Genomic DNA, 22,478 nt, shown 5'->3' with positions numbered 1-22,478 from the left:
GATTGTTATTAGTGGAATACTGTGTAGGAGGGATACTGACTGGAGGGTGATTGGGGATTTAAAGGAGACTATGGAGTGGGTATGTGGGAAACTGGGAGTGAAATTTCTAGATCCTAATGGGTGGGTAGGAGATAGGGATCTGCGCTCGGATGGCCTTCATTTAAACCGCAGTGGTACGTATAAGTTAGGAAATTTGTTTGGAAGGGTAATAGGGAGGTATTTTCAGGGAAACGGGATGGCCTAGGGAGCGGTGATAAGGGAACAGGGAACTGGAAATCGAGTAGGGATGACATAAAATTGTTAGTGCTGAACTGTAGAAGTATTGTAAAGAAAGGAATAGAATTAAGTAATTTAATAGATATATATTTACCAGATATTGTAATAGGAGTTGAATCATGGCTGAGAAATGATATAATGGATGCAGAAATTTTCTCACGGCACTGGAGTGTGTATCGTAGAGATAGGATAGGAAAGGTGGGAGGGGGAGTTTTCATTCTGGTGAAAGAAGAATTTGTAAGCTACGAAAAAGTTAAAGATGAGACACATGAAATTCTAGGTGTAAGGCTCATTTCTAAAGATAATAGGCAACTTGATATATTTGGAGTGTACAGATCGGGAAAGGGTAGCACTGATGCAGATTCGGAATTATTTGATAGGATAGTCAGCTATGTGGGAAACGACATGGAAAGAAATGTGATTGTAGCGGGAGATCTGAATTTGCCAGATGTAAATTGGGAAGGAAATGCGAATGACAGGAAGCATGACCAACAAATGGCAAATAAGTTAATATGGGAAGGACAGCTGATTCAGAAAGTGATGGAACCAACCAGAGGGAAAAATATCCTGGATGTGGTGCTGATAAAAACAGATGAGCTCTATAGGGAAACTGAAGTAATAGATGGTATTAGTGATCATGGAGCTGTTTTTGTGGTAGTTAAAAATAAATGCGATAGAAAGGAAGGTCTTAAAAGTAGGACTGTTAGGCAGTACCATATGGCTGATAAAGCAGGTATGAGGCAGTTTCTAAAAAGTAACTATGATCGGTGGAAAACTGTAAATAAAAATGTAAACAGACTCTGGGATGAGTTTAAAGAAATTGTTGAGGAATGCGAAAACAGGTTTGTACCTTTAAGGGTGGTAAGGAATGGTAAAGACCCACCTTATTATAATAGAGAAATAAAGAGACTAAGAAGGAAGTGCAGACTGGAAAGAAATAGAGTTAGAAATGGCTGTGGAAGTAAGGAGAAATTGAAGGAACTTACTAGAAAATTGAATCTAGCAAAGAAGGCAGCTAAGGATAACATGATGGCAAGCATAATTGGCAGTCATACAAATTTTAGTGAAAAATGGAAGGGTATGTATAGGTATTTTAAGGCAGAAACAGGTTCCAAGAAGGACATTCCAGGAATAATTAATGAACAAGGGGAGTGTGTATGCGAGGATCTTCAAAAGGCAGAAGTATTCAGTCAGCAGTATGTAAAGATTGTTGGTTACAAGGATAATGTCGAGATAGAGGAAGAGACTAAGGCCAAAGAAGTAATAAAATTTACATATGATAACAATGACATTTACAATAAGATACAAAAGTTGAAAACTAGAAAAGCGGCTGGAATTGATCAGATTTCTGGGGATATACTAAAGACAATGGGTTGGAATGTAGTACCATATCTGAAGTACTTATTTGATTATTGTTTGGTCGAAGGAGCTATACCAGATGAATGGAGAGTTGCTATAGTAGCCCCTGTGTATAAAGGAAAGGGTGATAGACATAAAGCTGAAAATTACAGGCCAGTAAGTTTGACATGCATTGTATGTAAGCTTTGGGAAGGCATTCTTTCTGATGTGTTTATTCTGGTGAAGGAAACTTACTGTTCACATGAATGGTTTACCGATGAAAGGGATGAAATATTAGGGATAAAATTAGTTTGTGATAATATGAAGGAGGTGGGAATTATAGGAAGATACAGGCCTGGAAGAGAGGAAAGAGACATGGAAATCTTTGAAAAAATAATAGATTATACTCATAAAAACAATAATAATGATATGGTAATAATTGGGGGAGATCTAAATTTGCCTGAAGTTGAATGGAAAGGAGCTGCAAGCGAAGCCCATGAACAGAAACTGGCAAATAAGTTAATTTGGGAGGGAGGATTTACACAAGTAGTACAAGAACCGACTCGTCTCAATAACTTACTAGATGTATTCTTGGTTAAACCATGGGAAATTGTTGATAAAACTGAGGTAATTGAAGGAATAGGAGACCATAAGGCTGTAATAATGGATGTAGGACTCGTACCAAAAAGGCTTAATAAGAGGGTTACACAAGACAAGAAATTGTACAGAAAAACTAAAGTTGATGAATTTGGGACTTACCTTAAATCACAATTCAGTTGTTGGATAAGTGAAGGGAGTAACGTGGATACACTTTGGGCTAAATTTAAAGGAATTATTTGGGAAGGAGAGAAGAGATTTGTACCTGTTAAGAAGGGTAAAATGACCTCAGACCCTGTTTATTATACAAGGGAAATAAGAAAATTAAAAAGAAAATGTAGAATAGTAAACAGGAAAATCAAAGAGGGTAGGGAGAGTAGAGAAACTAGAAAACAGCTAATGAGGGAACTGAATAGAGTGAAAAAGGAAGCAAAAGAGAATTATATGAATGGCATACTTCAAGAGGGTAATGACCACAAAGGGAAATGGAAAAAGCTGTATTCATATATCAGGAATCAAAAAGGAAAAGGAGTCCAAATTCCTACAATGGTGGGAGAAGGGGGTGAACACTATTTAACAGATACTGAGAAAGCAAACCTATTTAGTAGGGAATTTAGAGATTCAGTCGATGATTGTCAAGAGTTGGAAACCGAAACAGGAGATAGAGAGGGAGAGAGACAGAGGGAAACAAGAAGCTTCTCATTCACAAACGAAGATATTTTCAGAGAAATCCAACTGCTTCAGCAAGGAAAAGCTGCAGGAAGTGATCAAATTACTGGGGAGGTATTAAAGACAATGGGGTGGTACATTGTGCCTTATTTAAAATTTCTCTTTGACTATGTCATAAATAATAGTGTAATACCAAAGGAATGGAAGGAATCTATAATAATACCAATTTATAAAGGAAAGGGTGATAAAAGGAAACCAAAGAACTACAGACCAATCAGCCTGACCAGTATAGTTTGTAAAATTCTGGAGAGTTTAATATCGAAGTACATCAGAGGGATATGTGATGATAAAAATTGGTTCATGAGGAGCCAGTATGGATTTAGAAAGAAATTTTCTTGTGAGGCACAACTGGTGGGATTTCAGCAGGACATATCAGATCAGTTGGATTCAGGAGGTCAGTTAGATTGCATAGCCATAGATCTTTCCAAAGCCTTTGATAGAGTGGAACATGGAATATTATTAAAGAAATTGGAGGGAATAGGATTGGACGTAAGGGTTACACGTTGGATAAAAGCATTTCTAAATTCAAGGGTTCAGAAAGTCAAAGTAGGAAATAATGTATCGCAGGAAGAGAAAGTTTGGAAGGGAATTGCACAGGGTAGTATAATCGGTCCGTTACTTTTCTTAATATACGCAAATGATTTAGGGAACAATATAACATCAAAAATAAGATTGTATGCAGATGACATAATTGTTTATAGAGAAATAAACAACATTGAGGATTGTTCAGAATTACAAAGGGACCTTGAAAGTATCCAACAATGGGTTGAAGAAAATAATATGAAGGTTAATGGAGGCAAATCAACTGTTACAACTTTTACAAACAGGAGCTTTAAAACTGAATTTGAATATACTTTGGATGAGGTAGTTATCCCAAAAGATGGCAAGTGCAAATACTTAGGTGTGAGATTTGAAAGTAATTTGCACTGGAAGGGTCATATTGATGACATTGTTGGGAAAGCATACAGATCATTACATGTCATAATGAGGCTACTTAAAGGATGCAACAAAGAATTAAAAGAAAAAAGTTACTTGAGTATGGTTCGTCCATTATTGGAATATGCAAACAGTGTTTGGGATCCTCACCAAGAATACCTAATAAAAGAAATAGATAGTGTGCAGAGGAAAGCAGCAAGATTTGTAACAGGGGATTTCAGGAGAAAGAGTAGTGTATCAGAAATGTTAAAGGAACTTGGGTGGGAAACTTTAAGTAAGAGAAGGGAGAAAACTAGACTTACAGGATTATATAGAGCCTATACAGGAGAAGCAGCATGGGGAGATATCCGTGAGAGGCTTCAGTTGGAAAATAATTATATCGGCAGGACTGACCACAAATATAAAATTAGAAGGAATTTTAGCAGAAGCGATTGGGGTAAATTTTCATTCATTGGGAAGGGTGTGAAGGAGTGGAACAGTTTACCAGGGGTAGTGTTTGATCCTTTTCCAAAATCTGTACAGATATTCAAGAAGAGAATAAACAGCAACAGAGAAAATAAATGAAGTGTTAGAGGGCATTCGACCGGTGCAGGTTATTGTAAATAAAAAAATGTGTGTGAATAAATTAATTCCATCCCCTGGTCTAAGGAGTTTGGACAGCCAAAGTAGGGGACTGCCTGTAGGGGTGAAGTACAGTGGGGACTTCGAGGGCCCTGGGACCGCTACGGTAGCTGTGAAGGCCCTTCAGGAACTCTGAAAAGTGGTGGCAAAAGGGGCTCTGGTTAAGACGCAGCAGGTCGTTATGCTACTTAGGATCCAGAACGGGTAAAAAAAAAATAGTAAATAAATAAATGCAATGTAAATATTAATGTTATACCAGTTTTATAGTATCATTTGAAGCAATTCCACATACTGTATATCAGTTGACTATATTTGTAAGTAGTACAGGAGATATTACAATTAGAATTTTGTAAACAATATAAATTTATTAAGGATGAGCTGTGTGTTTAATAGAAAACATTGTTAGCGTAAATTGTATAATATTGTATTATAGGAAAAATTTTCTTCTCTTGTTAATTTAATATTTAGTGCTTGACAATAATGTATTTTAGTGTACCATTTGCCACCGAGGTAGACACCTCATTTGCAAATAAAGAGATTTTGATTTGATTTGATTTGATTTGATTATATTAGACATGTTTGTGAAATTAATAACTGGTTCGATAGAAGGCAATTCGGTTTTAGGAAAGGTTATTCCACTGAAGCTCAACTTGTAGGATTCCAGCAAGATATAGCAGATATCTTGGATTCTGGAGGTCAAATGGACTGTATCACGATTGACATGTCTAAAGCATTTGATAGGGTGGATCATGGGAGACTACTGGCAAAAATGAGTGCAATTGGACTAGACAAAAGAGTGACTGAATGGGTTGCTATATTTCTAGAAAATAGATCTCAGAGAGTTAGAGTAGGTGAAGCTTTGTCTGACCCTGTAATAGTTGAGAGGGGAATTCCTCAGGGCAGTGTTATCGGACCTTTATGTTTTCTTATATATATAAATGATATGAGTAAAGGAGTGGAATCGGAGGTAAGGCTTTTTGCGAATGATGTTATTCTCTATAGAGTGATAAATAAGTTACAAGATTGTGAGCAACTGCAACGTGACCTCGAAAATGTTGTGAGATGGACAGCAGGCAATGGTATGTTGATAAACGGGGCTGTTTTTCGTGTCTATAATTCTCGTCTCTATTAATGACCGATAGATGCTATGAAATGAGAATGAAGAGTGTTGCTGGAATTAAAAATGACGGGGAAAACCGGAGTACCCGGAAAAAAACCTTTCCCGCCTCCACTTTGTCCAGCACAAATCTCACATGGAGTGACCAAGATTTGAATCACGGTATCCAGCGGTGAGAGGCCGACACGCTGCCGTCTAAGCCACGGACGCTTCTTGTAAAATTGATATCATATATGAAATTTTAACTAATATTGTAATTTTAATGTAAAATTATTTTCAATAATGCCTTCTTTGGATATACTGTAGTATAACTACACAGGCAACACATAAAACAGCTATTATACACATAGAAGTTCAATCTGTATGGGCATCTTTCTTCATTTCAAAGATCACTGTTATTAACGTATTTCTCTACAAGCATATATTTTCAATGCTCATTTCTCCTTTGTAAACACTACTTCATCTAAGGACCACTCATATGAATCACTTCCCACTTTCACAGTACATCAAGTAGTTAGAGATTATCCAAACTATAGATAATTTACTGTACGCGCACTTTTTAGTGATAGATTTTTGTACTCGGTGAGGAGTAAGTAGGGAGCACTGCCGGTTCCGGTAAATACTGCCAACTGAATGGAAATTAAATCTGAATTGAATCGATAATATGATCGATCGATATGAATTTTCTAAACCTTTATTATTTTAACGGCAACAACTGTGTCACACACACAATATATAATACTATATAATATTTCCCAATGCGAAACGTGTTCCTAGCATGAATTCTATAGTTTGGCTTTGCTGTGTAAACAACAACAGTACGAGTACGTAAAGTGTACGGCAAATGTCGCACAGCGATGATAAGCGATTCTTAGTTTGTGTTTCATAGGTTGCCAATACGAATCTCGAAGACAACCGAAGTCGACCAATTCAGCACTAGGGTGTAAATCTATCGCTAAAAAGTGCGCAGATAGTAATCATTTCCTTTGACTAAACCATGTCAACCATGTGAACCATGGGCAATGGATGAGTGGCTCAGGAGGATTGAATAATCGGGATACCAATTACTGTACTATGGAATGAGCACCTTGAACTTCTTATGAATTGTGGCCCTACATACGCTTGGGTACCTATACCAGTAGCAATAAAATCAGATGGGTGCACTGTTGTCAGATATGGGAATGGCAAAGGGATAGATGGTCAAAGGTTGCTTATCTCCATGCACAGTTTGGCAACGCTGATCGTGCAGTGTTGTCTAGTCCAAGCCGGTCCACCGGACCTGTCATTCACTCTCACGCAGCTGTTGTCCTCGCATTGTGATAGTGCTATTGAAGATGGATAATGAATGTGTTGAGCCTGGTGGTTCTACGTATGGATCTGCTATCTGAAAGTGTGACAAGAAAGGAACAAGAAAGTCCCACGATACTTGTTGATTGGAAAGGCTAAAGGGGGAGGAATTAGGCAGCCAAATAACATCACTAACTGTAAATGTACTGCAATTAAGGGGGACTTATGAGTGAGTTTTCATGAAAATACGGCCAAAATACAGAATTTTAGATTGAAATAAGGAATGTTGAAATTTTTCCCATAGCCCTGGCGGTGATTTAATCTTTTCCATCCCATGCTCGAGTTAACTCGGATGTCAACATTTCTACTGCTGTCCCAAAAACGAGTTAATTCGGATTTAAAGCAGTGTTCTCTTGTTCACTTCCGAGTTCAGTCCAACGCTGTTGACATGCTTTGTTCAGACGACGGACGATTCATAAATCGCCTTACCATTTTTTGATGATAATTATGTGCCTTGTGTTTTTCTTTCACATCTGTTTTCTGAGATGGGTGGACAGGAGTGTAAAGAAAGCATAACGACGAAAGATTATATTTTAGAAATTTTAGGCAGTGATGATGTATCTGATTTTTTATGAATATAGTGGAGATAAGTTTCAGTGAAACAAGCTGTCGACATTTATCACACCAAGTTCTTTCAAGTTTTGCGAAAAGTGTTAGGAGAAAACTATTGCTAATATTGTTGTTCCATGACTTTTCAGTAGCTGTGTAAATACAAAGTATTTATGGCCTATTACAACCACTGTCAAAACTTCCAGAAAAATCTGGTATGGGGCATGCATAAGGCTGAAAGAAATTTGGGAGTGAAAAGGTTAAAGATGGTTGCACATCATTATTAAATACCTAAGCAAGGCACGCCTACCTGTCTCATGTACTGAAAAACTTCGTATTTTGTTTTCCATGTCATTGCTAACAAGTTACCACAAAATCCACTTGAGGATATGCTCATGCAAGTGTCTTTTGACATCTAGGAACAGAAAATTCTCATAGTTTACAATGGTAGTCAAGTTATAACCTTTTATACATGGGAATGAAATAACCTCTGTCATAAAATATTGGAATAATTTCCTTTAGATTTTGAGTTTTATTTTCTTCATATGATCCAATATATCTTTGTTATCAGTAATGAAGTAAATAGAAGAAACTAGTAAATAAATGAGTTGCTTACTCGAATACTATAGTTACTGCCTACCAATCTTTGTTGACATTCGCTCCATGTGGGTTGTTTTTGAAATATTTGTTGCTGTATATTGATCTGTGACAAGGGTATTATTGTTTGGAGTGTGCCTTATTATTCCTGCTTTGATACTTCACGTTATTAGTTGTGTGAAAACCAAGTTGTCATTTGAAATTGTTGGAAAAATACTGCCTATTTACCAGAGATTGGCCTCAGATGCCTTGCTAGAGAGGTGCAAGAGAGGAAAAACTCAAAACGCTGATGAGACTCTCCATAGCATTATATGGCATAACTGCCCTAAAGAGGTCTTCGTTTCAAAGAAGAAGCCAGAATTAGCAGTTACAAAAGCAGTGAGTGAATTTAACATGGGTTGTGTGAAAACATTAGAAGTGATGCATGACATTAAGCAAGAACCTATGACAAGTTCTTCACTCAAGATCAGCCGTCTTCGTCAGGGCAGAAAAAGAAGCACTCCAGGAGAGAAAACTGCAAAAATGTGTCCTTAGAAGAAAGGATGAAGAGATCTGAGGGCTGTAGATATGGTGCAGGGCAGTTCTGATGTATGTAACTAACCACCCAACTTTATTTGCTGTTTTCTCATGAAGTGATTTTTGTTACAGGTATTATGATTTAAAAAAAGCTCGGTGTATTGCAGTTTTCAAGTTATTTAGTTCAAAGTTGGTTTTGATATTTAAATATGTATGAAAATTATAATTAGCTTTGGATTTTTATGTCGGAGAAAACTGCATTAATTGTGCTTTCAAATATAAATAATTTCTGATTTTGGGGTAAAACATAAAATGTTATCATTTTGATTCTCTCTCCTGATTCTCATATTAAAGGCATATCAAATTCAAAAGCAATTTCTAATTATGATTGTATTTAAGTATTTACCAAGTATGGATGAAAAAGAGTGAAAACTACATCGCAAGGAACATTTTTTATGACCCAATGATTTTGATGATAATTTTATTATTATTATTATTTCAAAAACTATTTCAGCAATTAAGTTAAAATTCAGAATGTGTCCTATCTATAGGCATATCTACCTGTGGTTAAATTTTGAAAATGATCAATAAATATATTTTTATAAAACTGATACAAATTAAAAATGAAATCTGAAAGTACTTACAATGTCCCATGTCGTGTGCTGGGACATGTGACCCAAACGACCGCAGTTAGCGATTTTATATGGCCACTTTCTGGGAAAACTAAAAGACTTGTGGAAAAATGTTTCCAACAAAAAAGTTTAACTCATACAGTTTTCTACATTCTTCCCCATAGACAAAATTCCACTATTCTAGGAAGCAGAAAAGACCAACCCTCTACTTATTGAAAATTTCAATACACGGTTTTTCAAATTTATATTTGTTCAGGTTTTTATATTTAGTAACTATTTAAAGAGGTTCAGGTGGAAAATAATTATACCATTGAAATCAATTCTTTCTTGAAGTTTGCAGTATAATTTGTTTTGAAACAATTTTGGAGGTAACGTCAGGAGCTCGGGAGAGAACAAACTGCCTCATGCTCCGGAATGGTGTGGTGTTCAACAGAAATTTCTATGCCAGTTAATAGATAACCCTGGTAACAGCGTCAATTCTCAGATCCATCTGTTTTTGTGGCCACTAATATAGAGCTATCTAATCTATTGGAGGTCTCTAAGCCTTTTAGGTTATAAAGGTAAAGGCAGGTAAAGCCTGCTGAAAGGCTGTGTTTTCCCGGCACACTAATTGGTGCCCATTTGAAGTGTGAGGATAAAGTAATTGAATGGGTTTATGAGGACCACCGTACTGATATAAAGTGAACTTCCATTTCTAGCAACTTGCAGCTCTTGGCCGTGACTTCCTATTGCATCTAGCAGAGTAAGGGCAATAATGACTCCGTTTGGTCCTATTGGCGGCCATGATTTCCCCATTTCCACGTTTTTAACTTTAATGGTTCTTCTACACGTATTTCTCAGGTGAGTGTATCCTTGCACTTCTTGCGAATTTCAGTTCAGCTTAAGCTCTTCAATATGCAGCAAATCTACTGCCACCTTCTCTTATAAATTTGAGCTTCAATGGAACATAGATTTGTAGCCTTTTGCAGCTTCTCACCGGATATACCATCTGGTCACCTCAAATTCATAAATTGTCACAAGCACTGGTTTATGAAAACTTGTATCTTCTTCATGACCTTATACAGCCATACAAGAAGAACTAGTCTGCATTTTATGTCCCGACTTCTACAATCATTAGTTATTTTACTAGGCTAGTAACAATATTCATCTACTTCTTTTAACACTTCATTTCCCAATCTAATCCAATATTACCTGCATCACCCGACTTCATATGACTGCACTCCATTACTTTTGCAGACTAGTATAAGCAAGGAAGGCATTTCTTAGGAAAATAAATTTGCTCATTTTGAAAATCAATATAGGAATGAGAAAGATGTTTCTGAAGACTTTTGTCTGGAGCGCAGCCTTTTATCGAAGTGAAACATGGACGATAACTAGTTCATAAAGAAAGAATAGAAGCATCTGAAATGGGGTGCTACAGAAAAATGCTGAAGGTGAGATGGATAGATCTTGTCAGGAGTAGGAAGGAAGCAGCCATGGCCTTAATTAAAGTACAGCGCTAGCATTTACCAGGTGTGAAAATGGGAACCATAGAAAACCATCTTCAGTCGGGTTCGAACGCACTATCTCCCAAATTCAAACTCATAGCTGCATGTCCCTAACTGTACTGCCAACTTGCTCAGAGAAAGAGAGAGAGTGTGTGTGGGTGTGTAAGAGTTATGTAAAGTATTCTAAGGAAGACAACAGATGTTCAATCCTACTGCCTAGGGTAAGCAGGGCAGTTGCTAATGATGGAGCACATGTGTCAAGACTAACGGAAGCGGTTAGCTTAGACATGCTACTAAAATATTAGGTTTAACCTCTATTACATTATAGCATGTATAAAGAATACAAACCGTACACAGTATTTTGTTTGCCTAAGCAATAAAATAAAATATCTGAAGTTTAAAAGATATGAAAAATCTTGAATATACACACCGTAAATGGCAGTACAATGACCTCTCCAGTCTTTGTTCCGCAATAAACAAAGCTAGAATCCAGAACCAGGCTGAATACAGTACGAGGTAGTCCAAATGATCGCAAGAGTAGGCCTGAAAATCAGAAAAATTCTTTATTACATAACAGTTGAATCATCATAGAGCAAGTAGTGTTTCTCAAACTTTCTTTGGCCATGAAGCACTTTTCATTTAAGGGAATATATACAGAACATTCATACCCACAGTAATCATAACTTTCTTTGTGACAGTTTTAAGCAGATGTTACTATTTTAAAAACGCACTCATGCTGCTCACTTAATGAAAACTGGTTTTCCTATGACCTAATAGACTAAGTTCTATTCTTAAAAAAAAAACTAAGTGATACAATTTAATTTTCAAAAAGCAATTACCAAACAAATTTCAAAGTCACACTAATGATGTAGCAATAAAATTAGAAGTACTGGGTGACAACTGAATCCTCATGTCAGATTCAGTATCAAGTCTATTTCTGTACTTTGTTTTTACTGAAGCATAATATGAAAATCCTGTTTCACACAGATATGTTGTCACAAAAGGAAGATGCATTTATATAGCATGCTTAGCAATAATAGGGTATTCTTTCATAACACTGCACCAAAAGTCATTCAGAGCGAGATCATTGAACTTCTGTTTTAGAGTATGACCAGTCTGGAAAAATCACTAGACTCATCTAACTGAATTGCATACCCACAGGATTTTTTCAATCGGTGAACTAACTCTTCCTAAATGTAATCAGCAAGATCGTGAATCTGTCAAGAAACTGTATAATTTGACAACTGTACTTCGTCAATTTTTTTGCTGGCTCTTCATCCAACATGCAGATCATAATGTCTTTTGCACATGGCTTTACAAGTATTTCTGCAATAGTATGTGCTTTCCCAGCAAGCCCTATACAGTAACTTACAAGATAGAATGCTTCTGTTGCACTTTTGTTATTGGTCTTAAGGCACATCCACACAATGCCTCTTGTAATAAAAGTGCACGAACGGAATGTACATCCTAGCGTGTGCATTGGACGGGGCAAAACGGTGCCTCAAGTTGCCTGCTGTAATGTGACGGGCGATGCGAACACTGTCTCGTGAGCGGGTATTTGTTCTTATTTGAATACACTACTATGCAAATTGAATAACAATGTAGATGTTGAATTCTACAAGCTGTCAAAAATGATTCAACCAAGAATGAAAAAACTGGATATAAATATGTGTGAAGCTAAACCTGTTGGGATCAGACCTGCCGTTACTTTATGGTTTCTTGCTACAGGATATTCATACTCCAGTTACCTCTTTCCTTCTTCCAGGTTGACCAGTGTTGTTGTATTCTGTACCTTCCGCACGGTTTGCAGATGAAAGCAAGTGTGTGGAACGTGTGTGCAAATTGGCCAATACAGGTCACACAACAACATAAATGACCGGCAATTCCAGCTACTGGCCAAGTGACATACATGGTCCAGACACTTCACGAGGCACTACAGGACTTTGCTTAAGTCAGCCAGAGAGAGGGAGTGGAGCCTATGAAGGCGAAGCGCAGTAACCACTCTCATAGTTGATTTAGCTGCCTGAAGAGACTGATTACCTTGGATTGAGTAAGGATATTTCAGTCACCTTGTCAAAGAATACTGCAATGTATTTGAAACGCCAGCAAAATGTACGGAATGCACGGAAAACAACAATACAGTTCAACCCGGAAAAAGAACTAAATACACTGACTGACAGAGCAAATGCAACACCAAGAAGGAGTGGTTCGAAAGGGATGAAAGTTGGGGAAAAAACAGAGACGGCACGGACGAATAATTGATGTTTATTTCAAACCGATATGCAGGTTACACAATGCGCACGGCATCGACTCAGTAGGATGTAGGACCACCGCGAGCGGCGATGCACGCAGAAACACGTCGAGGTACAGAGTCAATAAGAGTGCGGATGGTGTCCTGAGGGATGGTTCTCCATTCTCTGTCAACCATTTGCCACAGTTGGTCGTCCGTACGAGGCTGGGGCAGAGTTTGCAAACGGCGTCCAATGAGATCCCACACGTGTTCGATTGGCGAGAGATCCGGAGAGTACGCTGGCTACGGAAGCATCTGTACACCTCGTAGAGCCTGTTGGGAGATGCGAGCAGTGTGTGGGCGGGCATTATCCTGCTGAAACAGAGCATTGGGCAGCCCCTGAAGGTACGGGAGTGCCACCGGCCGCAGCACATGCTGCACGTAGCGGTGGGCATTTAACGTGCCTTGAATACACACTAGAGGTGACGTGGAATCATGCGCAATAGCGCCCCAAACCATGATGCCGCGTTGTCTAGCGGTAGGGCGCTCCACAGTTACTGCCGGATTTGACCTTTCTCCACGCCGACGCCACACTCGTCTATTTAAAGATAAAAATTTCATTGTTCCGTATTGAAATTATTAACATTAAAAATTAAATAATTGAAGTTCAACCAATTCAATACATAAAATAAAGAAATGTAGTAATTACATTCTTATTTAAATGGGACCGGTTTCGACCTTAGTCCAGGTCATCATCAGCCGTAAAAACAAGTAGGCGAAATCACACAATGTTTATGAATATTGGAGAAATGGGTCAGATTCACACTCTGTCAGGCACAAAGTCACAACACTATCAAATAATATATGAAGATTATAAATAAACTTGAAGTCGCAGACGAATAAATTTGTAGAAGCAAACCGCCAGTTCTCGGTGATCAGCGCGGCACATTCAAGGTCATGCGCTGCGGTCTCGAACGCCAAAGTAGAGTGGAGAATGTCTTGAAGGTCCAATATTTGTCTCGGTTGCGGGAAGTTAAGTACGTATATGAAAAATATACGACGCAAATCAGTATAATTGAATGAGAACTTGTGCTCTTGCTAAGTTCTTGGAAATCGAGTTCTTGGAAATTGTCGGAAATTGTGCTCAAGACTAACCGGTATGCCAGTGTAAACATTCAAAAGCCTATATGGAGGTCGTGGACAGATGTTACTCTTCCTGAATTCAAAGTATTTTTAGGCATAATCCTAAATATGGCATTGAACAGTAAGCCTGAATTACAAGACTATTTTTCAGAAGATTGGTTAGATAAGTGTTCATTTTATAAAGATGTGTTCCCTTGGAAGAGGTTAATGCAAATATTTTTTTTTCCTAGTTGCTTTACATCGCGCCGACACAGATAGGTCTTGTGGCGACGATGGGACAGGGAAGGGCTGGGAGTGGGAAGGAAGCGGCCGTGGCCTTATTTAAGGTACAGCCCCAGCATTTGCCTGGTGTGAAAATGGGAAACCACGGAACCATTTTCAGGACTGCCGACAGTGGCAAATATTCTGGATGTTACATGTTTGCCCTCCACCTGTAAGGCAAATGCAAGGAGTTAGTACAGGAGCAAAAACCCTTGGTGGATTGTAAATTTAGGGAGTTCTATGTACCAGGTCGTAACATCAGTATAGACAAAAGTACAGAGGATTTCAAAGGAAGAATTATATTCAAATGCTACAATCCAAAAAAAGCCAACAAAATGGCATCTTAAAATAACTGTTTTAGCTGATTATGAAACAGGGTATGTTGTAGCACTTGAGCCATACTATGGGGCTACTGCAACAAGTTTTCTTCCTCAATCCCTGTCATTTACATCTTGGATTGTCTTACATCTGTGCGATAAACTTTTTATCAGCACAAATGGTGCAACAGGTTCCCATATATTTACAGACGGGTTTCACACAGGATATGATTTAGCGGTGGAGCTGCTAAAATTTGGGTACCATCTTACTGGAATGGTAATGTTGAACAGGAAGGGGTTACGAACTTCTGCTAAGAAAACAGTGAAAACAATGGCGAAACATGAAGTGCGTTCATATCGGAAAAATGACAGGGTTCTTCTCTTACTATGGAAAGACAAACAGGTTGTGTCAATGCTGAGCACCTACTACAATAATTCAAGCCAAGAGGAAGTCAGAAAGATGAAGGGAAAATAAAATGAAGTGCTCCAGAAACCGAAAGTTGTATGCGAATACAATATGTACATGGGTGGGGTAGATCTGGCAGATCACTTTTCATCCGCTTATGCCGCCATGTGTTGAAGAAATTGAAGAAAGGGAAGATGGCATTTCCACAAGTTGAAAGAAAAGAATGTGAGGAATTGTTTCAAGGAACATGTTGCACAAGGACTTAATGGAAAGACTGAAGGAAACGCAATAGAGAAAGAACAGACAGTCGTGAAGGTTGAGGCCAGTAGGGCTGCTGAAGAAAGGTTAGGAAGAAAGGAAAGATCAAGTAAGAATCAATGGATGACTCAGGAGACACTAGACATGATCGATGAACGATGAAAGAACAAGAATGCAAAAAATGAGAATAGCAGAAAAGAATACAGGTGATTAAGGAATGAAGTGGATAGAAAGTGCACGACAGATAAGGAAGAATGGCTGAAAGATAAGTGCAACGATTGTGAAAGGAAAGGTACATGCTGCATACAGGAAAATCAAAGAAACCTTTGGAGAAAGGAAAACTAGGTGAATGGATGTTAAGAGCTCAGATAGAAAACCACTTGTAGGGAAAGAAGACAAGGCAGAAAGATGGCAGGAACATATCCGAAAGTTGTATCAAAGTAAAGATGTAGATGATATTTTCCTGGAACAAGAATAGGCTGCTGATGCTGATGAAATGGGAGACCCAATTTTGAGGTCAGAATTCAACAGAGCTTTGAGAGACCTAAATAGGAACAAGGCCCCTGGAACTGACGACATTCTCTCTGAATTAGTGACTGCCTTAGAAGAAACCAGCATGGTGAAGTTATTCCATTTAGTATGTAAGATGTATGATACAGGAGAAGTGTTATCTGATTTTTGGCAGAATGTTGTTATACCGATTCCTAAGAAAGCCGGTGCTGGCAAGTGTGAAAAGTACCACACTATTACTTTAGTATCTCACGCCTGCAAATTTTTAATATGTATTATTTACAGAAGAATGGAAGGACAAGTTGAAACTGAGAAGACATATAGGAACACATGAAGCAATCCCGACTCTATGTCTGATCTTAGACAATCGAATAAAGAAGGACAAGCCCACATACATGACGTTCGTAGATCTACCAAAGGCATTTGATAATGTTGATTGGATCAAGCTATTTTAGATTCTGAAGCTGATCGGGATCAAATACTGAGAACGAAGAATTATCTACAATCTGTATAAAAATCAGTCTGCAGTGATAAGAATCGAGAGCTTTGGGAAAAAAAAAAAAAAAACCAGCAATCCAGAATGGAGTGAGGCAAGGCTGCAGTTTGTGCCCCTTCCTGTTCAATGTTTACGCAGAACAGGCGGTAAAGGAAATAAAAAAATTTAGAAAGGGAATCACAATCCAAGGAAAGGAAATCAAAACTCTCAGATTTGCCGATATTGCTTTTTTATTTTAGACTGCAGTCGAACGAAATCATGTGATGCAGAAAATATTAAATTAGGAAATTAAGTCTTAAAAGAAGTAGATGAATACTGTTTCCTGGGTAGTAAAATAACTAATGATGGCAGAAGTAAGGACGACATAAAATGCAAGCATAAAAGACAAGCAAGGAAGGGCTTTCTTAAGAAAAGAATTACTTACTTCAAACATTGATACAGGAATTAGAAAGATGTTTCTGAAGATTTTTGTCTGGAGTGTGGCATTGTATGGAAGTGAAATATGGACGATAACTAGTTCAGAAAAAATGGGAATAGAAGCTTTTGAAATGTGGTGTTACAGGAGAATGCTGAAGGTGAGATGGGTAGATCGAATCACGAATGAAGATATACTGAATCGAATTGGTGAGAGAAGATAAATTTGTCTAAATTTGACAAGAAAAAGAGAGAGAATGATAAGATATATCTTAAGACACCCAGAACTTGTTCAGTTGGCTTTTGAGGGAAGTGTAGGTGTAGGTGGTAAGAATGGTAGGGGTAGATCAATGTATGAATATGACAAACACATTAGAGCAGATATAGGATACAGTAGTTACGTAGAAATGAAAATATTAGCATAGGATAAGGTGGAATGCAGAGCTGCATCAAACCAGTCTATGGACCGATAACTCAAAAAACAACAACAACAACAACTATTCAACATGATTTAATGGAATCGGAGGATGTTTTTGTAGAATGAAACATGTCATTTTGTTTTTAATATATTTTTACAGGTATGTTATACTGTTCGAAGTGTCATATTTTGTGGTTCGATACACTAGAAAACTTATAAGTTACATTAACTGAGCTGACACAGAAAATGAATGGCTTACTTCTTAACAAAATAAAATAATATAAAATCATACAGAGTGGAAAAATCACGCAGCTGGATGGGACTCGGATTTGTGAGTGGGTAAAATGTGCATGGGACTCCATTCCACTACCAAGGGTGGAAAAAATCCTTTAAAAAATGCAGCATCACGAATTCACTTGATGGAACTGAGGATGTGACGTTCTACGGGAAAATGGAGACGACAAACATGATTCTTCCGCTAGTGATGATCATTATGTAAAGAGGTAAAGGAACATAGGAACATACAATTGGCTTTATAATAATTCATTGCAAATATAACCAATAAATTTTATTCAATTATTGAGTACATTATTATATAGGATTAATTTCTTGTAAATAAAGCATAAATTAAAGCCAATTTTTTTGTTTTTTCTAATGTTATCTCTCAAAATTAGGCTGCACAGATTATTCAGTGGGGTGGAATATTCACATACATATACTAATTTCAGACTGATTAATTCACTCCATCTAGGTTTTTCTGTTAGAATACTTATAAACATATCTCATCTATACCCACCAGTAGTAGCATCTCGAATTGCCAATGGTTCATTGGAAGTTGCCACAACCAATACATTCCGAGGTCCTTCCTTGGTAGCTTTCAGTGCCAACACTGAAGTCTTACTGCATTCCATCTGATTATCAGCCAACTTGAATAACTAAAATTCCAAAACAACAGTAACTTGAAAACTTGATTAAAACTGTTTAAAATGGTATTTTCTGAACTCTTACTACACATGTTAATATAATTAAAACCATGTATAATAATGCAAGTGTATGATGAAGAAATAATAGGTTCTAAATGATACAGAATCCATGTTCAAGTTTACTCATTCTGAATAATAATAGTTATAATATAACAGAGAATATACTGAAGATAATCAATGCTAAATATATTAAATATTATTTTTAAGCAACTGAAAGAGTAAGAATATACATCAAAGACTGGAAGCAACAAAGAATGATAGTAACATACATGAAAAATAAATGCGACGACAGGTATAATGCCCACTCAATTCTTCATTCCACACAGACCCAGCATTTTAAACTAACGTGTTTCTGCTGACTTGTTGGTCATTGCCTTTATCCTTCGTGTAAGTTATTAGCTCCTTGTCTTTAAAGTGTTGTTTGAGTCATCAGTCCATAGACTGGTTTGATGCAGCAGTCCATGCCACCCTATCCTGTGCTAACCTTTTCATTTCTACATAACTACTGCATCCTACATCTGCTCTAATCTGCTTGTCATATTCAAACCTTGGTCTACCCCTACTGTTCTTACCACCTACACTTCCTTCAAAAACCAACTGCACAATTCCTGGGTGTCTTAAGATGTGTCCTATCATTCTCTCTCTTCTTCTTGTCAAATTTAGCCAAATCGATCTCCTCTCACCAATTCGATTCAGTATCTCTTCATTCGTGATTTGATCTATCCATCTCACCTTCAGCATTCTTCTGTAACACCACATTTCAAAAGCTTCTATTCTCTTTCTTTCTGAGCTAGTTATCGTCCATGTTTCACTTCCATACAATGCCACGCTCCACACGAAAGTCTTCAAAAACATCTTTCTAATTCCTATATCAATGTTTGAAGTGAGCAATTTTCTTTTCTTAAGAAAGTTCTTCCTTGCTTGTGCTAGTCTTCATTTTATGTCCTCCTTACTTCTGCCATCGTTAGTTATTTTACTACCCAAGTAACAATATTCATCTACTTCCTTTAAGACTTCATTTCCTAATCTAATATTTCCTGCATCACCTGCCTTCGTTCGACTGCAGTCCATTACTTTTATTTTGGACTTATTTATTTTCATCTTGTACTCCTTACCCAAGACTTCGTCCATAGCATTCAGCAGCTTCTCCAGAACTTCTGCAGTCTCAGATAAAATAACATCATCATCGGCAAATCTCAAGGTTTTGATTTCCTCTCCTTTGATTGTGATTCCCTTTCCAAATTCCTCTTTGATTTCATTTTCTGCCTGTTATATGTAAACATTGAAGAGGAGGGGGACAAACTGCAGCCTTGCCTCACTCCTTTCTGGATTGCTGCTTTTTCAAAGCCCTCGATTCTTATCACTACAGACTGATTTTTACACAGATTGTAGATAATTCTTCGTTCTCGGTATCTGATCCCAATCACCTTTAGAATCGTAAATAGCTTGGTCCAATCAACATTATTGAATGCCTTTTCTAGATCTACGAATGCCATGTACGTGGGCTTGTCCTTCTTGATTCGATCCTCTAAGATCAGACATAAAGTCAGGATTGCTTCAAGTGTTCCTACATTTCTTCTGAAGCCAAAATGATCTTCTACCAACTCAGCTTCAACTTGTTTTTCCATTCTTCTGTAAATAATACATATTAAAATTTTGCAGGCATGAGATACTAAACTAATGGTGCGGTAGTTTTCACACCTGTCAGCACCGGCTTTCTTGGGAATAGGTATAACAACATTCTGCCGAAAATCAGATGAGACTTCTCCTGTCTCATACATATTACACACTAAATGGAATAACCTTGCCATGCTGGTTTCTCCTAAGGCAGTCAGTAATTCAGAGGGAATGTCATAAATTCCAGGTGCCTTGTTCCTATTTAGGTCGCTCACAGCTCTGTCAAACTCTGACCTCAAAATTGGGTCTCCCATTTCATCAGCATCCATAGCCTCTTCTTATTCCAGAAACAAATTATCTACATCTTTACCTTGATACAACTGTTGGATATGTTCTTGCCATCTTTCTGCTTTGTCTTCTTTCCCTAGAAGTGGCTTTCCATCTGAGCTCTTAATATTCATACACCTAGATTTCCTTTCTCCAAAGGTTTCCTTGATTTTCCTGTATGCAGCATCTACCTTTCCCAGGACCAATACAACCTTCGACATCCTTGCACTTCTCCTTCAGCCATTCTTCCTTAACTACCTTGCACTTTCTATCCACTTGATTCTTTAATCGCCTGTATTCTTTTCTGCCCTCTTCATTTCCAGCATTCTTGTATTTTCGTCGTTCATCAAACAGGTCTAGTATCTCCTGAGTTATCCACTGATTCTTAGTTGATCTTTTCTTCCTGCTTAACATCTCTTCAGCAGCCCTACTGACTTCATTTTTCATGACTATCCACTCTTCCTCTATTGTGTTTCCTTCAGCGTTTTCATTTAGCACTTGTGCCACATGTTCCTTGAAACAATCCCTCACACTCTTTTCTTTCAAATTGTCTAGATCCCATCTTTTAGCATTCTTTCCTTTCTTCAATTTCTTCAACTTCAGATGGCATTTCATGACCAACAAGTTATGGTCAGAGTCCACGTCTGCTCCTGGGAAAGTTTTGCAATCTAACACTGGTTTCTGAATCACTGCCTAATCATAATGAAGTCTATTTGATATCTTCCAGTGTCTCCAGGTCTCGTCCACGTATACAGCCGTCGTTTGTGGTGTTTGAACCAAGTACTGGCAAGGACTAAATTGTGATCAGTGCAGAATTCAACCAGCCGAGTTCCTCTTTCGTTCCTTTGTCCCAGTCCGAATTCTCCTCCTTAGCCTACCACTGCATTCCAGTCTCCCATCACAATTAGATTCTCGTCACCTTTTACATATTACATTAAATCTTCTATATCTTCATATATTCTTTCGATTTCCTCGTCATCCGCTGAACTAGTAGGCATATAGACCTGCACTATTGTGGTGGGCACTGGTTTGATGTCGATCTTGACAACAATAATTCTCAATTAGAAATAGGAAAGGATTTCCACCTATCAATACTTGTTTATTGCACTTATTATGCTACAGGACCGGTTTCGACCCCTTACATAAGGTCATCTTCTGCTGAACCATGCATACATATCTATATGATGAAGCTATGATTAAGATTGTATTGTCAAAGGAATGTCATATGATAATAAACATTTGGTCACATCCAAATGGGGCATGTCGTAACGTGAACTGGTGTATATGTCATTATGTGCAACAATGCAATTGTATGTCTAGACATAGCTGAAGATGACCTTATGTAAGCGGTAAAAACCGGTCCTGTAGCATAATAAGTGCAATAAACAAGTACTGATAAGTGGAAATCCTTTCCTATTTCTAATTGTGTAATTTGTCAAAACGGAAATGAAAATTATAGATTACGAACAATAATTCTTTCACTATGCTGGTCGTAGTAGCTTACCCACTGCCCTATTTTCTTATTCATTATTAAACCCACTCCTGCATTTCCCTTGTTTGATTTCGTGTTGATAATTCAGTAGTCACCTGACCAAAAATCCGGTTCTTCCTGCCAACGTACTTCACTACATCTAACTTTAGTCTATCCATCTCCCTTTTCAGATTCTCTAACCTACCACAATGATTCAAACTTCTAACATTCCACGCTCCGACTCGCAGAATTTCAGTATCCATCTTCCTGATGATCGCCCCCTCTCGTGTAGTCCCCACCCGGAGATCCGAATTGGGGACTAGTTTACCTCCGGAATATTTTACCCGGGAGAAAGCCATCATCAGTTAATCATTCATACAGAGAGAGCTGCATGTCTTCAGGAGTTAGTCACGGCTGTAGTTTCCCGTTGCTTTCAGCCATGTAGCAGTATCAACACAGCTAAGCCATGTTGAGTATTATTACAAGGCCATATTAGTCAATCATCCAGACTGCCGCCCTTGCAACTTCCGAAAGGCTGCTTTCGATGAGCCATTCGTTAGTCTGGTCTCTCAACAGATACCCATAGAGGAGGCTTTAAAGTGTATCTTGAGAATTTTGCTCCATTCAGGTGGCTCTACAGAGGTTTCTCATAGAACTATTCATAAGAAGTCTAAGATTCAGGAACCTATCAGTAGAGACCGGATAATACAATTTTGTGATGTTGGGAACAGGACAGAAAGAGATTTTAGTAGCTAAAGGACATGAAAGATGGTGACCAATTAATTGTAGATATATAAGAACTAAGGTTATAAGCTTGGCTCAATTTCTAACAAGCAAACTTCAACAAGTACATTTCTTTCATATTGTTGTAATACAATATTGATC

The 22,478-nt window shown here is 37.8% G+C and overlaps 1 protein-coding gene across 1 annotated transcript in view; it reads right to left on the bottom strand.

Annotated features, from left to right (window-relative positions):
• LOC136861303 (uncharacterized) overlaps positions 1-22,478 on the bottom strand; it is a 116,008-nt gene that overhangs the window by 45,925 nt on the left and 47,605 nt on the right. The window contains exons 4-5 of the mRNA XM_067138813.2: positions 17,992-18,130; positions 11,173-11,285 (exon numbers count right to left, since the gene is read on the bottom strand). Of these exons, the coding sequence (XP_066994914.2) occupies positions 11,173-11,285; positions 17,992-18,130 (252 nt within the window). The remainder of the gene's footprint in view (positions 1-11,172; positions 11,286-17,991; positions 18,131-22,478) is intronic.

Source organism: Anabrus simplex, chromosome 1 (assembly GCF_040414725.1).
Source record: "Anabrus simplex isolate iqAnaSimp1 chromosome 1, ASM4041472v1, whole genome shotgun sequence".
In the NCBI taxonomy this organism is placed as follows: Eukaryota; Metazoa; Arthropoda; class Insecta; order Orthoptera; family Tettigoniidae; genus Anabrus; species Anabrus simplex.
This window is presented reverse-complemented; position numbering and strand designations above follow the sequence as displayed.